This window comes from Saccostrea cucullata, unplaced genomic scaffold (genome assembly GCF_032062105.1).
Source record: "Saccostrea cucullata isolate Sc308-1 unplaced genomic scaffold, CSIRO_AGI_Scuc_v1 ctg12772, whole genome shotgun sequence".
Lineage (NCBI taxonomy): Eukaryota > Metazoa > Mollusca > Bivalvia > Ostreida > Ostreidae > Saccostrea > Saccostrea cuccullata.
Window position 1 is genome coordinate 1 of NW_026922294.1, and position 19,154 is coordinate 19,154.

General features: G+C 34.2%; 2 protein-coding genes across 2 annotated transcripts; both read left to right on the forward strand.

Moving 5' to 3' along the window:
• Window positions 1-4,787: 4,787 nt before the first annotated feature.
• LOC134261567 (uncharacterized) lies at window positions 4,788-13,713 on the forward strand (the record flags this gene model as incomplete). Its single annotated transcript, XM_062743993.1, has 3 exons — window positions 4,788-4,838; window positions 7,700-8,164; window positions 13,380-13,713. Coding segments are annotated over 3 exons (764 nt in total), but the record flags the coding sequence as incomplete, so codon positions are not given.
• A 3,530-nt stretch (window positions 13,714-17,243) lies between these two features.
• LOC134261568 (uncharacterized) lies at window positions 17,244-18,755 on the forward strand (the record flags this gene model as incomplete). Its single annotated transcript, XM_062743995.1, has 2 exons — window positions 17,244-17,729; window positions 18,501-18,755. Coding segments are annotated over exons 1-2 (646 nt in total), but the record flags the coding sequence as incomplete, so codon positions are not given.
• Window positions 18,756-19,154: the final 399 nt, after the last annotated feature.

The following is a 19,154-nucleotide window of genomic DNA, read 5'->3' on the forward strand; positions in this document are numbered from 1 at the left end:
GGTAGATTTTCTTCTGATATTATTGTATAAAAAATATGAATTTGGTAGAAAGGCAAGCGTGTGCTCTATAGTTTTCGAAAGAAAATGTGCTGTAAAATTGATGAAAATTTGTATAAGAATGAGAAATGTCGAAAATAGACCTATTTCCGGACCTCACCATAACCTCTGTATATTCTATACCTTCAAACCAATGCTCATTCTGTGGAAGAGGTGACAAAATGTTTTTATGGATCAACTGTTGGATCATTCTACAAGAAACCCCAATAATGGTCTTACCCTATATTGTCCAATTCCCATTTATTACTTTATAATTCCAATCCTTATTATGTTCCCCAAACGAAGTTTGGGAACATATTGTTTTTACTTTTTCTGAATTTTTTCTTTGTTCTCCGGTACTTTTTTGTCCGCGAGTGTCTACTCATCCGATCTAGGTGAAACCTTTTTAGGGTCACTAGGTATGTTATGAAGATGTGCCGAACGAAGGTCATTTTGCGCGCACGTGCGTGCATGTGCGCGCACGTGTGACGTGTGAAATGACCAATATAACAGATATAGCCGTAACTTTTTAAATATAGGATGAAATGCTTTGAAACTCATAATATAAGGATATAATAGTTGTATAGACATGATGACATGGTCAAAATAGCAAGATCTCACGCGCATGCAGGTGCCCTTCGCTGCGATTGGCTGAAACTAAAAGTTTAAATATCTATTTTGTTTTCTGACAAAATCCTTTGAAATTTTGAACATAACCTTACATTATGAAGATCTACAGCATGATATATATAAAAAATCATAAACGCACGCACATGCACGTGTGCTGCAATCTGATTGGCTAAAACTTCAAATGCCTACAACTTTCTTGGTTCTCAATAATACAGGGTGAAATTGAAAATATGAATAGATATAATGCTTACCTACATTATACTACTATTAAAAGTAAATGCATGGGCGTGCATGCACATGCGACCGCACACAATGTATTAAAAGGCAGTATACTTGAGTGTTTGATGTTCATGCAGAATTAAGAACTTCTAAATGTCAAGACATGTAACATACTGAAGCATGCAGATCTTTTTACCCTTTACCTTGAAACTTAGGTCAAGGTCACTGGAAACCTGAATAAAATGTTGATATTAGCTTTTTACCAAAATCACCTTGATCTATGAACTTGAAATCGACCTTAAACTTTGTCCTTGACCCAAAGGTAAAATGAAACATGAAGAACACGTACATGTATCTAGAAACACCTTTCAGAGTTTATTTCGGTTGACAGGTTAGAAGTTAAGGAGGTGGTGGTTTTTAATGACCTTGACCTTTCATCCAAATGTCACAATCAATCTTGAGTTCTTGGAATAAGATACAAGATTCAACTCCAACGTTAAATAGGTTAAGAATAAAAATAACCACCCCCCCACACACACAAACAAATCAAATTTATGGCAACGTAGAAAATCACTGTTATGAACTCAAATATGGACCCACATAAAATTTCAGGAAAACTGCAGAAAAGAGCTCGAGGAAAGTGTATTAAAATATTTCAAGTGAGTTTCCAAAGTATATAGAAATTATTAATTTATACAGAAAAAATTATAAATCCTGTCGTGTTTAAAATTAAAGTGCAGATGACCAAAGTTGGCATATAAGCCTTTTATAGCTTATTTATTCAGATGTCGTTAATAGCATTCAATTCTACTGATTTGAAATAATATTTTAATACCAAGCATCTTTTGTTTAATTTACCTTTGAAATTTATTTGATTTTTTTTTAGAATTACGCAATCCCCAGAAACACCGATTTTCGGTATATTAAAAATCAATATACATGTACGCTCCTTCGTAAAATAATCAGATATTTGCATTCATGAAAAAAATATTAATAAGAAGGTGTTAAACAATATTGGTCACATTAGCTGACACGAATGTCTTTTTAAACATCTCTTGTAAAACCCAGAGAGTAGCCCCCTATGCATTGGAAAAAATGAATAGTTCCGGTCAAAAAACATTTATATATTTATTAACAAAGTATATAAAATTTACCAGGCACAGGTATCAGAGTTGTCAAAATGGCCTGAGAGGAAATATTCAAAAAAATTCTGAACAGAAAGGAAAATCCCTTTTCCATGTACGGAACTACTATTGAATAAGTTCATTTTAATTGGTTAGGTATTGACGTTATACCCTTAGTCGACTTTAACCCTACCTTGTCGTTGGAATAAAACCAACTTTGAGCCCGAGGTTAAAATAAGTAGAAAAATAAAATGTGTATCGATATATAAAAAAAATGAGATATGCTTGAAAAATGGTCAATTTATATATGTTTTTTCTTTGATTCGCGGGATAGAAAGATATATATGTTCATCGCTTAATCAACATGCCGTAATCATCTTGCATATATATACATGAACATGTACGTGTGCGCGCATGCAAAACGTTAAACAATATTTAGTTGATATCATTGCAACTTTTATATTCTTAAATGAAATCCTGTGATACTTATCATATTATAAAAGGTCTAAGAGGAATAAGGCACGATAAGGGACATGGGGAGCGTTTGGGGAACATCTGTAACGGTCCCCGTTACAATTAGCACTAGTTTTATCTATTGATTTTCTGTGTTTTGATTGGACGAGAACACGTTCCAGAAAATTTTTACACATCGATAAATTCTTTCAATCAGAACTACTTTCTTGATGACACTACTAGGTTATCGTATAAACAATGAAGGTCTGTTCTGGCTAAATAATGAATACAAGAAACTTTAAATTTAATTAGGGCTTAAACAAAACTGACAACATACTAGACTGCCTAACTGATAGACGCCGTGAGAATGTTTATGTCACTGTCCGATCACGAGTGTGAATTTTAAAATTCGCTGTCTCAACGATAAGCTCAATCTGTATCGTTTTGACAGGGAAAAGAAACGTACCTCAAACTCTTGCCCTATAAGAATCAAATTCATATTAACTTCCTATATTGTTCGTCAATATTTGAATAAACAAGTGCAAATTGAAAGCGTCGTCTGTCTGCAAGTTTCGCTATGACTATAAGAGTTGTTGTTTATGCCAAAATGGCCAAGGTCAAAGACAAACTATTCTGAAGTTAACTCGTAATTACGATATTTGTTGACTTAAACAGCATTCCATTAGTTGTTATGAGTTTATTTATCGATTGTGTAGACAATTTAAGTTGAATTCTATCGAAAATCATCTCAATTACATTCTTTTACGATAAAATGTATTTCTACGCCGTCCAGAAATAACGGATTGTATGGAGGCCTCAAAGAGAAAAAATTAAATATTTTAAAAAAAATTTGAGATTGGAATTACAAGAATTTAACGTTCTTTTTGAAAAAATTATCGATGTGTAAACTCTGGACATTTCACTCACAAACTATTTAGTTTGTGAGTAAAATATCAAGAGTTTACACATCGATAAAATTTTTCAAAAAGAACGTTAAATCCTATAGTAAAAATTTGATCCACCATCGTGGCCTCTCCATATCCCCATAGGCCAGGATTCGAAGAAATTTGAATGTTAACTACAGGTAACTATTGAAACCTCGAGGTCCGCGGGACCGAGGAAAAACTTCGAGAGATCAAGAGTTCGAGTTTTCAAGAGTCCGGATTTTTCCGGGTTTGTTTGACAGGTTTTAAAATAAGTCATACCGGATGTGTTGATTTTCATGCAGTTCTTACCTTTTACACGTGGTTTTTACAAAACAACGATATGTTTTCGTATTTTAATTGAATATTTAACTGAGTAAAGGAAAAAATGGACATCGTCAGTTCATGTTTTAAAAATGTTTTTTATCATAAAGATATTATTCTACTCATTCGTTATATGAAAACGGCATAGACCAGGGTCGCGTGGTACATAGCATTGTGACTTTTCCAGATATGTTCATTGAACGAAATTCTGTATGTATTTGTCCAAAAAAAGTCGTCATATTGACAGCAAGGCTGTTTCTGAATTTTCACATGTCGTTAAACTTTGAAACTGATTCGAAATAAAAATTTAATTCATTAATTGTTTCGTCTCTTAATCTGCATTTACCGTGCAATTTCTCGGCGACACTACGTTTCTGAATTATCGTAATAAAGACGATGATAATTATTTTGACAGCATATAGGTACAATAAAATTAATTATAAATCAATTATCACCTTGCAGAATAAGTGTCACCCGAATAAACATCCGGTTTCACGAGACCCTCGTCTTCTGCCTGGGGTCATTAAATGTCCAGGTAAAGTTGCTAATTATGTAACTTTGTATACACATAGCCACTTCGAGGTATCAAGGGTGAATTTCAATAGAATATGAACAGCGGGACTGCAATTTTACTTTGAGAGATCAAGGGTTTCGAGAGATCAAGAGTTCGAGAAATCAAGAGTAAATTTGCTTAGTTATATAGGGAAAAAATTCGGGACCGGAGACTCACTTCGAGCTTTCAAGAACTTCGAGAGATCGAAGTTCGAGCCATCAGGAGTTACCTGTATACATGTTAACATGATTTAACATAGCTTTTCTGTTCTTGAGAAGTTCCCCCCCCTTCTTTTCTCATGTAAAACATTTCTTTTGGCCCCGCTATAACTCTTGGAGTTATGATTTAAGCAAATTTCAATCTTTACCACATGGGAATGCTTTTTAATAATCTAAAATTAATAAAAAAAATTCTTTCCACCAATAGGAATATTTAATGACACCTAGACCATAAGCTAAACTCAGCCTTATTTTTTTTATCAGATTATTAGTAGTTTGTTTAACATTTGTTATTATTTGATTTCAGATAATCCCTTTGGACCAGGGTATTATTCACGTTGGAAGACATCTTTATCAGGTAAATGCAACCAGTGCGTTAGGTGGCAGAGGATAGTTTGACACCCAAAACGTTTGATTGACGGTTTACTTAGTTGTAAGCTGCTTTAAAAATGTACATTGGAAAATGTCATTTCCTCTATACATGTAATATTAGTACAATCGTCATGTACGAGGGGCTATCAAAAAGTTCGTGGACTAGTGCCAAAGGATTAATACCGATCTAGGTACATCAATGAATTTTAGAATATTCAGTTGACATCACCTTTTCTATCTCTAGAATAAACCACAAATCAATTAAAAAAAACTGGTAAAGTTTCTTTAAGCAATGGTATGCCCAGGGGGTGCAACCTCGAAAACGATGTTTTTTTAGGCCTCAGTGTAACTAAGATAATCTATTTTGATATGAACATTTGACATCCAAAAATCTCGTTAACTCAGGTATATTTTGGGACACTATTGTTCCATAATTTTTTTTTTTTATTTTTACCTCGTTCTGGAAGTTCTATGAAATTTTATTGTAAATCTTACATGGAATATCCAAACAAATATTGCCTTGAAAATGACGTTAAAAAGGGGGAGGGGTTTGATTTTCGAACATTCCTTTAAGTTTTGAAAGCTGCTGTTCATGACATTGTTATGTCATAAAAACAAGACGGGTTGAATTCCTTACTCAGCTCTAGGGAATTTCATAAAAGTAAGTGTATACGAGTTAAAAGAAGCGGACATTGAAAAATTATGACGTTGTTGGACGTCATGAAACTAACGGCGACGGCGCCGGTTGATCATATGATGTTGTTGTTATTTTCTAATAATTTTGGAAAAAAATGAACGTTTCATGCTGAAATTTCCAACATTTCTTTATTTTTTGTTGTTTTATGTTCCATATAAATTTTGTAAGCTCAGAAAACCTAGTACTAGTTTTATAGCCTCAATCAACGAACTTTTTGATTACCCCTTTGTATGATCTAATCTCTTGAGGAATTTGAAGCTTTAAAGAATAAAAGATGTACAACTAACATAATTAGCCTTAATGATGGCACAGGGACAGTCTCAAAATTGCATGTTAATCAAGCCTATTATCACTATTTCGCCAGAGCCGCAACTGCTTCCAGGCCCTTGCTATTGACCTTAGCTACCACACAAAGTAATGGTGAAGTGACACTACTAAAATGTCATATTTGAATAAAATATACAAGGCCACTAATTACCTCTTAATGCACCCATAAAATATTCAGCTATAAAATTACTTATAACATACAATCAAACTTTAGGTTTCTCTATTTGTTTTCTTTTTTTTTTTGGCGGTACTTAATCCGAAACTATCCTTTGTCACCTGATTTCATTGATAATATCCTATATTCAATGAATATATCAACAAAAATATACGTGACAGTGTAAATTTTTGCATGGGTAAGAGCGAACCACGAAATCCACATTGCTCCCCACAAAAAATAAATCATTTTTTAGTATTATTCCGTTTTCTTGAAGCTTATTGTCCGCTTAAATTTCACGAAAGCGAGGGGGGATTAGTAAATTTTTCTTGTCTGTCCGTCCATCTGCAAATATGTCAGTCTGTTCGTATGTCAGGAAAACTAATGAGAAGAGATAGGATTTCATTTTGCTTATAATATGCATAGCCTGGCACAAGACCTTTCTAAATTTCTAAATTTTGATTTTAACACCTGTGAAAACGACCTTGGAGTTTGATCTCCTTTTAAAAATTCAAACATTACTTTAAATTGTGCATAATGTTCGATTGAAAACAGATAATGATTTCATACTATACATGTATATTGCCTTTGAGAAGACATTTCTACAACATGCTAATACCTCTGACCCTTTGACGTAGACCTTCATGTTTGACGCAATTTTGCAAAAATAAACCTATCTGAGAAGTTTTGAATGCTCAGGTCTTGTCTTTTTTTTACTTTGATAAAGTGCAAATACAAGTTCAATAAAGTAAAAAAATTGTCTGTGTAGCATGGCAAACTTATTTTGCACAGTGTACAGGTACTCGTATATCGTATACCTACTTTTACTCGTCTTCGAAAATTTTCCGCGAAAATGTATCTAGTTTCCCCCGATAAATCACGAAATAAAGTACTCACGGATAAAAGCTGGGTTTCAGTTTATAAAATTCAAATCTAATTAATAAAAAAATATATAAAAAAAACTTGATAAGATTTTTTTTTCAAACTTTTAATTGTCGCATGTAGTCATCATCTGATAACTGATTTTGCTCTCTGAATTGAACAATTTATTTATTTAATGTATTGGTTAAATTTTTATGCAATCAGTGAGTCAGCAGAAGGGAGTTGGTTAGTTTTACTATACATGTCAGGTGGTGGCATTATAAGCTAACGAACGTTTCTAGATAAGCTTAAAAATTAGTCGTTTTTCAAATAAGCTGTGTGGGCACAGGCATATACAGATATTGGTTATGTGTCTACTATCTACATAATTCCGTATATGGACAACATATCATTGTAGCGTCCAGTTCCAAGGACCACGGCACTTTCCTTTGAATATCTAAATAATAATAAATATCTTAATCACGTTTTCTTAATTGGTTTGAATGATGAAGGCCTTAAGATATATTTTGATAATAAACTCGTTGGAGAATTGTTAATTCCCTAATGGAAATGCATTTACTGCTCATAATATAACTAATGTTGTGCAGAATAAAAAAAAAAAAATCAAATAATACACTTTTTCTGGAGAATCTAATTGATAAAAATCATTGCAATTAATGTTCATTGCTGATAAGTAATTATCGTTTAAATGAATGTATCTAGTACACTTTAAGATAAAAACAAATCATTATGAAACCGATTTTAGTAAATTTAAAGAAATTGTTTTTTCCTGTTTTTATTTTTTCAGATAAGTTCTCCACACTGACTGATGACGAGGTGTCCGTGTTATTCTGTTTTCTGTGTTCTGACTCCGGTCCTCCTGACTTCTCTGACACAGAGTGGATGGACTTACTTAATGAGATGCGACAGTTAGTGTACCGTAACACTTTAACACGTGAGGAAGTACAACAGACTCTGGACAGACTGAAGTCATGTGATTACCTCTGGGATGATCAGGACAAAATAACGGAGGACACAAAGGACGAGACAATGTATAGGATAACATCAATAAAATATTATATACCATTCTATTACAGTAGTTATGACACAGCTAGTGTGTACCTGAGATCAGAGGAATACAACAGAAAACCTAGAGAGAAGTGTGTCCGTAGTCGTGGCTGTAATGACTTACTGATACTCCGTCTACAGATGAACATACTGACTCACGTCACCATGGAGGACACGAGTATTTATAATAAGATACCCCAGATATGTGAGTGATTAAATTAAGCATTAAACTATTGTCAGTGGGTTTATATTAATTCAGCATTTTATAATATATAGAAAATGGCTTCACAGGTACTTGTGTATTTAAGTTTCTTTAAACGTTTTCAGCTACTTACTCCATTTTTTTGACAAACAGTTCTTATTAATGCAAAATGTTATCAAAACGATATGAAAGAAAAACATGGAATTATTCACAGATTTCAGAAAAGCTTCATATTTGATTGAATTCTGAACATTTTTATGTAATCTTTATAAATTAGAAAAGGAAAGTGTAATAGAAATATATTTATTTAAAGAATAAGTTCTCAGATGTTTACTTCTTGAGGCTTGTAAATAGTGACTGATGCTTAGCAGCTACATCGTATAGAAAGTTGTACATGTTAAACTTCCGCTATATACATAGATGTGCCGAACGAAGGTCATTTTGCGCGCACGTGCGTGCATGTGCGCGCACGTGTGACGCAAGAAATGACCAATATAACAGATTTAGCCATAACTTTTTAAATATAGGATGAAATGCTTTGAAACTCATAATATAAGGATATAATGGAAGTATAGACATGATGACATGGTCAAAATAGCAAGATCTCACGCGCATGCAGGTGCTCTTCGCTGCGATTGGCTGAAACTAAAAGTTTAAATATCTATTTTGTTTTCTGACAAAATTCTTTGAAATTTTGAACATAACCTTACATAATGAAGATCTACAGCATGATATATAAAAATAATCATAAACGCACGCACATGCACGTGTGCTGCAATCTGATTGGCTAAAACTTCAAATGCCTACAACTTTCTTGGTTCTCAATAATACAGGGTGAAATTTAAAATATGAATAGATATAATGATTACCTACATTATACTACTATTAAAAGTAAATGCATGGGCGTGCATGCACATGCAACCGCTAACAATGTATTAAAAGGCAGTATACTTGAGTGTTTGATGTTCATGCAGAATTAAGAACTTCTAAATGTCAAGACATGTAACATACTGAAGCATGCAGATCTTTTTACCCTTGACCTTGAAACTTAGGTCAAGGTCACTGGAAACCTGAATAAAATGTTGATATTAGCTTTTTACCAAAATCAACTTGACCTATGAACTTGAAATCGACCTTAAACTTTGTCCTTGACCCAAAGGTAAAAAGAAACATGAAGTACACGTACATGTATCTAGAAACACCTTTCAGAGTTTATTTCGGTTGACAGGTTAGAAGTTAAGGAGGTGGTGGTTTTTAATGACCTTGACCTTTCATCCAAATGTCACAATTAATCTTGAGTTCTTGGAATAAGATACAAGATTCAACTCCAACGTTAAATAGGTTAAGAATAAAAATACCCCCCCCCCCCACACACACACACAAACAAATCAAATTAATGGCAACGTAGAGAATCACTGTTAAACTCAAATATCACCTCGGACCCACATAAAATTTCAGGAAAACTGCAGAAAAGAGCTCGAGGAAAGTGTATTAAAATATTTCAAGTGAGTTTCCAAAGTATATAGAAATTATTAATTTATACAGAAAAAATTACAAATCCTGTTGTGTTTAAAATTAAAGTGCAGATGACCAAAGTTGGCATATAAGCCTTTTATAGCCCATTTATTCAGATGTCGTTAATAGCATTCAATTCTACTGATTTGAAATAATATTTTAATACCAAGCATCCTTTGTTTAATTTACCTTTGAAATTTATTTGAATTTTTTTTAGAATTACGCAATTCCCAGAAATAGCGATTTTCGGTATATTAAAAATCAAAATACATGTACGCTCCTTCGTAAAATAATCAGATATTTGCATTCATGAAAAAAATATTAATAAGAAGGTGTTAAACAATATTGGTCACATTAGCTGACACGAATGTCTTTTTAAACATCTCTTGTAAAACCCAGAGAGTAGCCCCCTATGCATTGGAAAAAATGAATAGTTCCAGTCAAAAAACCTTTATATATTTATTTACAAAGTATATGAAATTTACCAGGCACAGGTATCAGAGTTGTCAAAATGGCCTGAGAGGAAATATTCAAAAAAAATTCTGAACAGAAAGGAAAATTCCTTTTCCATGTATGGAACTTGTAACGCGGTTGAGCCAGGCTTTCTCCAATAACAATCAAGATAGTTCCAATTAACGAAATTTATTTACAAAATGGAAGAAAAATATATTTACATTATCACACTAACACTCACACGCACTTGCACACTTTCACATATACTTGTAAGAAAAAAAATCAATAAACCTTATAACTTGACAGACAGACTGACAGACTAAATGTTTCTTTATAAAATTATCTCAGAAATGATTATGATTTATTTTGTTGCCCTGTAATGTTCACTTCAACAATATGCTCAGGTTAATCAATCCTCCGATCGCTTCTGGGGCTGTAGTCCCGGAACTTGTAGAAAGGCGATGATAACCATTAGAAAAAAGCTTGACTGTCCCATCTGGATCGTAAGCTCACTCAGCTACGTCCACTTCACCATCATCATAACGTACTCTTAGATCGTAAGCTCACTCAGCTACGTCCACTTCACCAACATCATTACGCACGGTCTGCTCTTCCGTGACCAACATCAAAACGCTACAATTTACAGGACTCATAAATGTCTAATATGGCAACATATTATAATGGCAACTCTTAATGATGTAATATTTAGATAAAGTATAAATGAAATATGTCTGTCTGAATAGTTCAACAAGTTATGATTAAAAGCATACATTGTATTGTAATTTCAAAACAATATGGCGACCACTTCCGGCTGTCACTTCCGCCCAATACATTTAAAGAATTCGCCAAAGAAAAATATCGAGCACAAAAATACACCTAAAGAAACACTCAAAAGTGATACAAATAAAGTCATACAATATTCTATCGACAGTAAAAGAACTGGGTATTGAAACTCTCGCTACCGATACACTTGACTGACCACACAGGTAACTTAGACAAGTGAATGTAAGCCAAGGTTATATTTAGGTTACTCGATAAACAAGAATACTTACAAAATACACTCTAAGAATAAATTCAAAAAACACAAAATATACATACCACGGTCTGCTCTTCCGTGCCTTTGTTAATAGTTAGATTGTGTGCGTTGCATACTGCAAAATATACTGCCCCTGCAGTAAACTCGACTGCCCTCTAATGTACGTGCAACTCACACGGCAGCTCACCCGGGAATATCCCAGCCAATTTTTAATCACGTGACTTTTGCAACGACAAAGAACTATGGGAAATCATTGTTACAGGCCGCAAAGCTAACCTGATACACAAGTGATTGTCACAGAACTACTATTGAATAAGTTCATTTTAATTGGTTAAGTATTGACGTTATACCCTTAGTCGACTTTTACCCTGCCTTGTCGTTGGAATAAAACCAACTTTGAACCCGAGGTTAAAATAAGTAGAAAATAAAATGTGTATTGATATATTAAAAAAAATGACATATGCTTGAAAAATGGTAAATTTATATATGTTTTTTTTTTCTTTGATTCGCGGGATAGAAAGATATGTTAATCGCTTAATCAACATGCCATAATCATCTTGCATATGCATGTACATGTACGTGTGCGCGCATGCAAAAAGTTAAACAATATTTAGTTGATATCATTGCAACTTCTATATTCTTAAATGAAATATTCTGTGATACTTAGCATATTATAAAAAGTCTAAGAGGAATAAGGCACGATAAGAGACATGGGGAGCGTTTGGGGAACATCTGTAACGGTCCCCGTTACAATTAGCACTAGTTAATAATGAAATGAAAAAAAGTGATGGTAATGAACAGTAATTGATCAGACTCTTAAAAATCTTCACACGCTGGAAATATGTAAATGGGGAATAAAGCACAGACGGTGATATATGTTACACATGCAGGGCATTCCTTTTTAATTTTAATCTATTTGAAATAACAAATATACCCATATGAAAAATTATACTATTAGAATTCAATCGGAGTATTCAGTTGACTACTAGTTGACGGTCAACTGACCGTCAATTGACCATTAGTTGAAATTTTGCCATGCAAATGAGGGAGCGGTCAACTCATTTGCATAGAGTGGACCACTATTGAATGCTCCTATATATTCTTTGCAGTTGACCGTTAGTTGAATACTCCACTATTTCCTTTACAGTTGACCGCTAGTTGAATACTCCACTATTTTCTTTGCAGTTGACCGCTAGTTGATTACTCCTCTATTTCCATTGCAGTTGACCGCTAGTTGAATACTCCACTATTTCCTTTACAGTTGACCGCTAGTTGATTACTCCTCTATTTCCTTTGCAGTTGACCGCTAGTTGAATACTCCATTAGGCAGTGCACTTAGGTTGCTTTCATTAAATATTTGAAAAAAATGGAGGGAGATTTGAAATCTAAGACAAGCAGTGTTCTTGAAAATATGAAAAGTCAAACCAATGGAGTTTCTAATTTGACAGTAATGTACTTGTAAATCTAAATACATTATAAATGAATTGAGCTGGCACTCTCTCATAAGTTGTTACATGCCTTCTTCATTTCTGGGCAGAAAAGGTTACATGTATATATAGAATTAGTCTAAAACAACGGTATATTTTTTACCAACACAAGAAGAAACACAACAAAAAACTTGATGCATGACAAGTTTTCAGAATTCTTTCAATATTTAAAAAAGTACACAAAAATAGGGAGGTTAGGGACCTATACTGGCTAGAGTTTTTTGTATTCCTATTATCTGTTTAAAAATAACAAGCTTAGTAAAACAAATCTTAAAATTTTATATACTTACAATAATACATGAGATATTTCACACGCGGAATCATCACGAAGACAATACAAAATTCCCATATTCTACAGAAAACACACATGTACTGATTCAAATCTTGGTTGTTGTAATTATGGTATAACAAACCCGATCTATGAAAATGTATTTGAACGCAACATAAATGTAGCGTGGGAGACATTTTCTAACAACTCGGAGTGTTCAACTAGTGGTCAACTCTGGTTCTACATGAAATTTCAAAGTATAAGCATTCAATTAATGGTCAACTGGCTGTTTTATGCAAATCAGTTGATCGCTTTTCAGAAAAGCATTCAACTCCGAGTGGTCAACTGTTTTCGCATTATCAGTTGACGACTAGTTGACGGTTAGTTGACGGCTAGTTGACGGTCAACTACACATTTTCGTATGGGTAACACTGTAAAAATATTTGTCTTATTCCACAGTGAATGTTTCGAACCAAATCCTAAAGGAGAGTGAAGATAAAAGGAAAGAATTTCTATCGGATCTAAGAAAAGGAGGGGCGGCTGTACATTACAGAGGAAGATCACATGACAGTATAGATCACGTGACGTGGCTCTGGAGGTACAATTACTGGGCGAGACCTGACATCGTGAGATCTTGTATAGGTCTACATCCACACTGGGACATTTACATCATCGACAACAAAGCTTACAGGAAAACAAGTAAGTAGTCATTGAGATACAAAGATTCCCTGAAATATACATTTCATATGCACCAGTTCCTTTGTTCGATTTATACATGTGGTTTGTTTGTCGGTTTTTCTTGTGAATAAATTTTTCGTTAAAAACTTTACTAGTGGAACATCAACACTTTGTTTGAATTTTTAGGTTTATCCCGTCTATACGCCAGCTACATTGTATATTCTATATGTATATTCTATATGTACATGTATATTCTATTCATTGTTCCTTGCAATAGTTATCTACGTATTTGCTATATCTTACCCAGAATTAAAGAAAACCTTAACCAAGGAAGAATTTTAATATACAATGTAGAGTAGATATTGATCTTAATCAAATACATGTACATGTATCTTGCTTGCATGGATGTGAATTTGTCGAAAGGATGATAAAGAATGGCAGGCAGGGCCATGGTGAGAAGTAGTAAATAATTTCATTGCAAAAGCATAAAAGCTTGTAGAGCTATCGCTCGTAGCTGCAGATCTGTAGCTCTTCGAAAAAAATATATTGAAAGACCGGAGAGCTAGAGTGCTAGGTTCAAGAATGCAAGGGATATTACAATGTAAATTTGGTTTGCCTGTCTGTCTGTCCGTCCGAGTGCATTTTTCTCTCTGTAATACTTTCGTTTCTGCATTGCACGTTATCTTAATAAGTATTAGAGCGGTTGCAAAAAAAAATTATACAGCGACCCCCTATTGCCTCAGAAAGAAATCTAGTGATTTCGGGTCCGAAGCTCAAAGGTCAAGAGCGTAAATTTATAATTCTTTGTATGCGTGCGGTAAAATTCAATTTCCGAGCGATATAGCTGCAGACCTGTAGCTCCCCGGAATAAAATATATTGAAAGACCGGAGAACTACAGTGCCACCCATTGAAAAAACTGTAATATTATTGCGCAAAAAGTGCGCTTGATCCTCGATTTACTTCTATATGTTTTCAAAACTGTAATCTCAAAATATTAGGAACCGTATGTTCCTTATATATTTTTTCGCTGTTTCCACAATCAACATTCCTCATAATTGTTGTTAATAGTCTCCTGAGCCTGATGTTGTTATCATCGAACATTTCGCTTATTTATACTGTCATTTTGTTTTCAAAGATAAATCGGCCCAATATGCTTCGTTCAGATGTCAAGTACGAGAGTAATTGATAAAAGAGAGAGGAATTGTTTGAAATATTCCCTTTTTATATCCCTGCTTCAAACGCGGGAGGGTATATACTAGTAATCTGTCCGTCTGTTACGTTTTGGGGTACCCATCTCTTATCCGCAACTCCTCTCATACCATTGAATGAAATTTTCACAAAATCTTTATTACATATTGCCATTGTGCACCTCCTATTTTACTTTTTGATCCAACACATATTTTGGGTTTTTCTGGCCGCAGCAAACATGGACTTTGCCATTATAACTATATGAAGGCGGGGTTTATCATTTAGTGAGCTCATCGCTCACAGTACTTCTAGTTTTGCAATTGAAGTAAGAATTTGGAAGAATTAATCAAGAAACGAGCACAATATTCTGAGCTCAATCAATATACAGTTTTTTCAATGGGTGGCACTCTAGCAGTAATAAAGATTAAATCTCGATATTTTTTTTTACACAAGGAAGAATTCTGATGAAGGTCTTAAAATCCATCTGATCTAATCCTAATTCTTATTACTTGTAACTGATTAACTCTGAATGCATGCAGAGAATAATATCATACACGTATGTTGGACTTTATCTAAAAAGCAAAGACCGAGATTTATTATACCCCCCGCTTGAAAAGCGGGAGGGTATATAGTAATCGTTAATTCCGTCCGTCCGTCTGTTACGCTTTGGGGTACCCATCTCTTATCCGCAACTCCTCTAATACCACTGGATGAAATTTGATGAAACTTTCACAGAATCTTTATTACATATTGCCATTGTGCACCTCCTATTTTACTTTTTGATCCGACACATATTTTGGGTTTCCCATTGCAAAACATGGATACTGCCATTTATACACATATGGGAGGCGGGGGGTATCATTTAGTGAGCCAATTGCTCACAGAACCTCTAGTTTCCCATAGAGTATGAAGTATATGGAGATAACGAACAGTATTCAAAGTAAACAAAATAGGAGCATTGCAAACTCGGACATCAAAAACATAAAAGGCTAGATCAGGTGCTAAGGAGGAGTGGCCATCCCTTGCCCACCAGTCTCACTGGCCGTGTGTCCTTGTCATGATCGGGAAATAACGTTAAAAATCCATCTTCAATTCTGTGTATAAGAAATAGACTAACAATTAGTATGAAAAACGTCAGTCAGCATTTAACTCAATAACAACGTGCGTTTAAAAGATTTATTGTTTTTGTTTTAAATTGACGAGTATATGAAAATTCCTATGGGAATTAAAAAAATAAATTAAAAAAAAATTCTTATAATATATTTCAAATTTTTTATCAATCAAAGGAGGATCTGGGGCATAGGCGATTGGTTACAGGATGGTGTATTTTGTGTATTATGTGTTTTTCTATGTGTGCCTGAATACCCTCATTAAAATAAAAACAATCATTTTCGAAGCTAAATCTCACCCGACACCGGTAGGAAAAATGTAGATATAGATGAAAATTTAGTGTGAACCGAGTTACCCCCTGATTTTCAAGATGGCGAGTGACGCTCCTTTACTCTTTTTATATACAGTAAATATGACATTTTTTGAAACGTGTTAATTTCGGCGAATTTTGTTTTATTTTAATGAGGGTATTCAGGCATACATAAAAAAACACATAATACACAAAATACATCATCCTGTAACCAAGCGCCTATAATCTGGAGGCCCGGGTTCAATTTTCGTTCGCGGCGCCGCGTCATACCTAAGACCATGAAGACGTAAACAAAGGTAGTGACTGTTTCTTCGCCAAGCGCCGAGGCAATAGAAGTGAAAGTCACGGGTCATTCGGATATGACCTTAGAAATGTAGGTCCCGTGTCACGGTAAGCGCTGGCACGATATAGAACTCTCACTGCTCAATGGCCCTAAGTGCCGAGTATACGGTGACGTCTCCATATGAGTGAAAAACTCTCAAAAGGGACGTTAAACAATATATAATCAATCAATCAGTCAAAGGAGGATAAAGGGTGTTTTACAATGAACCGATGTTCAAAAGCGTTGACTCTCCATTCGCCCCGATTTTATTTTTAAGACAGAACTTTTTACTATACTAAATCATTCTTGAAAGTATGTTTGAGCCCTCCCCCTTACTCCTCTTTTGCATTATAGGGTAGTAACGGAAAAAGTTCATGTAGTAAAAAAAAAGCTAGCTTCGAAAGAAGAGGAAACTCAAACACCCCCACCCCTTCACGAAATAGGATTTTCAAGTATCGACACGTTTCCTGTTTTTACTTGTCAAGTTTTTAAGGTTTTAAGGTACGCCTTTTTTTCTCTGGCTGCCCATTTTACATATTTTGCTACGTCACTGAAATTGATATCATATAATCAGAAGATTAGAAGTTAAATGATACTTTATAAATGATTACAGGAAATCAAAATTAAGGGTATAATGTTGCATTGCGGAATCTTTTAAGAGGAAAAACAAGGAAATATGCATAATATACATTTTCTTAATAATTACAGGTAAATATCACGAATACACACCGGAAGTGAGAAGTCTGTTGTACTGTTTACTGTTGGTTGATTGGTACACCTTGAATACAAGGAAAGATTCCAGCAAGAACATGTTTAACAAGCTCAAGGATAGATACTTTAAGGAGGAAGAAATGTCAAGTCAAATAAGTACAGCAGCTTTCCCAGAAGGAATCTTGCAGATAAAAGACAATACAATTACATTTAAATCAGACAACATCCGACATGACGTCATGTACGCCTTTGTTACAGAGTGCTTGATAGAGGACATTGATCTGGAGTTCTTCTTAAACACAGCATCGGGTAACGTGATAACAGAATACTGCCGGTCCTGGAATTATGAAAGAAGCGAGGGAGAGAGATGTCTGTATGTACCGGAAGAACCGGAGATGTTAGATCCCGTCATTGAGAGACTACAACTAGACATCATCAAATACTGCTCTATAGCAGACACGGGGATTCGTGATAAGATCATTCAACGCTGTGAGTATCTTGATATAGCTGCACATATTGTCTTTTCTCATATCACGTAATAATACTATAACCAAGGTATTTAAATATATGTCTCCTACCTATGTACATATTCACTATTTTAATTAATGTACATGCACGTTAAGATCAATTTATACATGACTAATGCATTTGAGAATACTTACAGCAATATTATCTTACGAGGACAAGCACTTTAATTTATAAAAACTTACATGTATGATATTAAGTTTGTTTGTGTCAACCTTTTACCTTAAGGATTTTTATCATATTGATAAAATATTCTTAAAATTATTACATTCATGTCTTCTATTTGTCATTCATTTTGTCTTTGATCATTTTATTTAATGATCTGTAAGGTTATTGAATCTCCATTTTTTTTTTACTGAAGTATAAACTAAGTCGATACACTATGATCAATAATTTTAATACTTATGTGAAGAACGTTAAAATTCACAAACAGTAATGTTGTTGATTTAAATATCTTTTTTTCAGATTCAGTTGTTTGATTTTCGTTTGAACACTAACATGCATATGAGCATGCATATTCAAATCTTAAACATTGCCATGACAGTAGATAAAATTCCGTTTATGTATTCCATTGATTTTATCTTTCAATGCCATTATAGATATATAGATAAACTTTAGATTCTTCCTGAATATCTAAATGTACAGCCGTCAAAATATGTTCATTTTTCCTTTCCATCATTCATTTCTAAAGTAATTTTAAATGATTTAAACACTGATTTTTTTATTTATTGATAGTTGAGATTCCTGCAGAAATACTAGAGTGGGACCAGGAGGCCAGAGAGCGGTATGTGGAGTACGCTAAGAGAGGAACACAGACAGTCCACCACGCCCGGGGGATGATTGTAGGATGTGCTGGGGCGGGCAAAACCACGCTACTCAAACGTCTGCTTGGTTGTAGTGAAGAAGATATTAAGGAAATAAAATCCACCGAGGGACTGAAGGTGCATGAGGAAATATTTGATATATGTGACGAATCAAGATCATTTAAAGGTAATTAGTATATAAATGATGTTCAAACTGATGCCCAAGAGAAAAAGACTTTTTGCATAAAACCAATTTTTATAAATTTTTTTTTAAAGTTTCTTTTAAAATAAAAACTAAAGACTCTAAATTTTATTTCAAACAACATTAAAATGAACTTTCTGTTTTTATTTGTGCTTCATGTCTTTTAAAAGGCCGGCGTGGTGCATTGGTTTGAGCGTCTGTTCTAGAGCCGCAAATTAAGGAGTCAATCCTTACGTCGCGGGTTCGAATCTCACTGTTGGACGTGGAGTTCAGTCCTTCGGATGAGACCGTATAAACAGAGGTCCCGTGTCGCAATAGGTGTTTCCAAGAAAAAGATCCCTCCCTGCTTAATGGCCCTGAGTGCCGAGTAGAGGCCAAAATTTG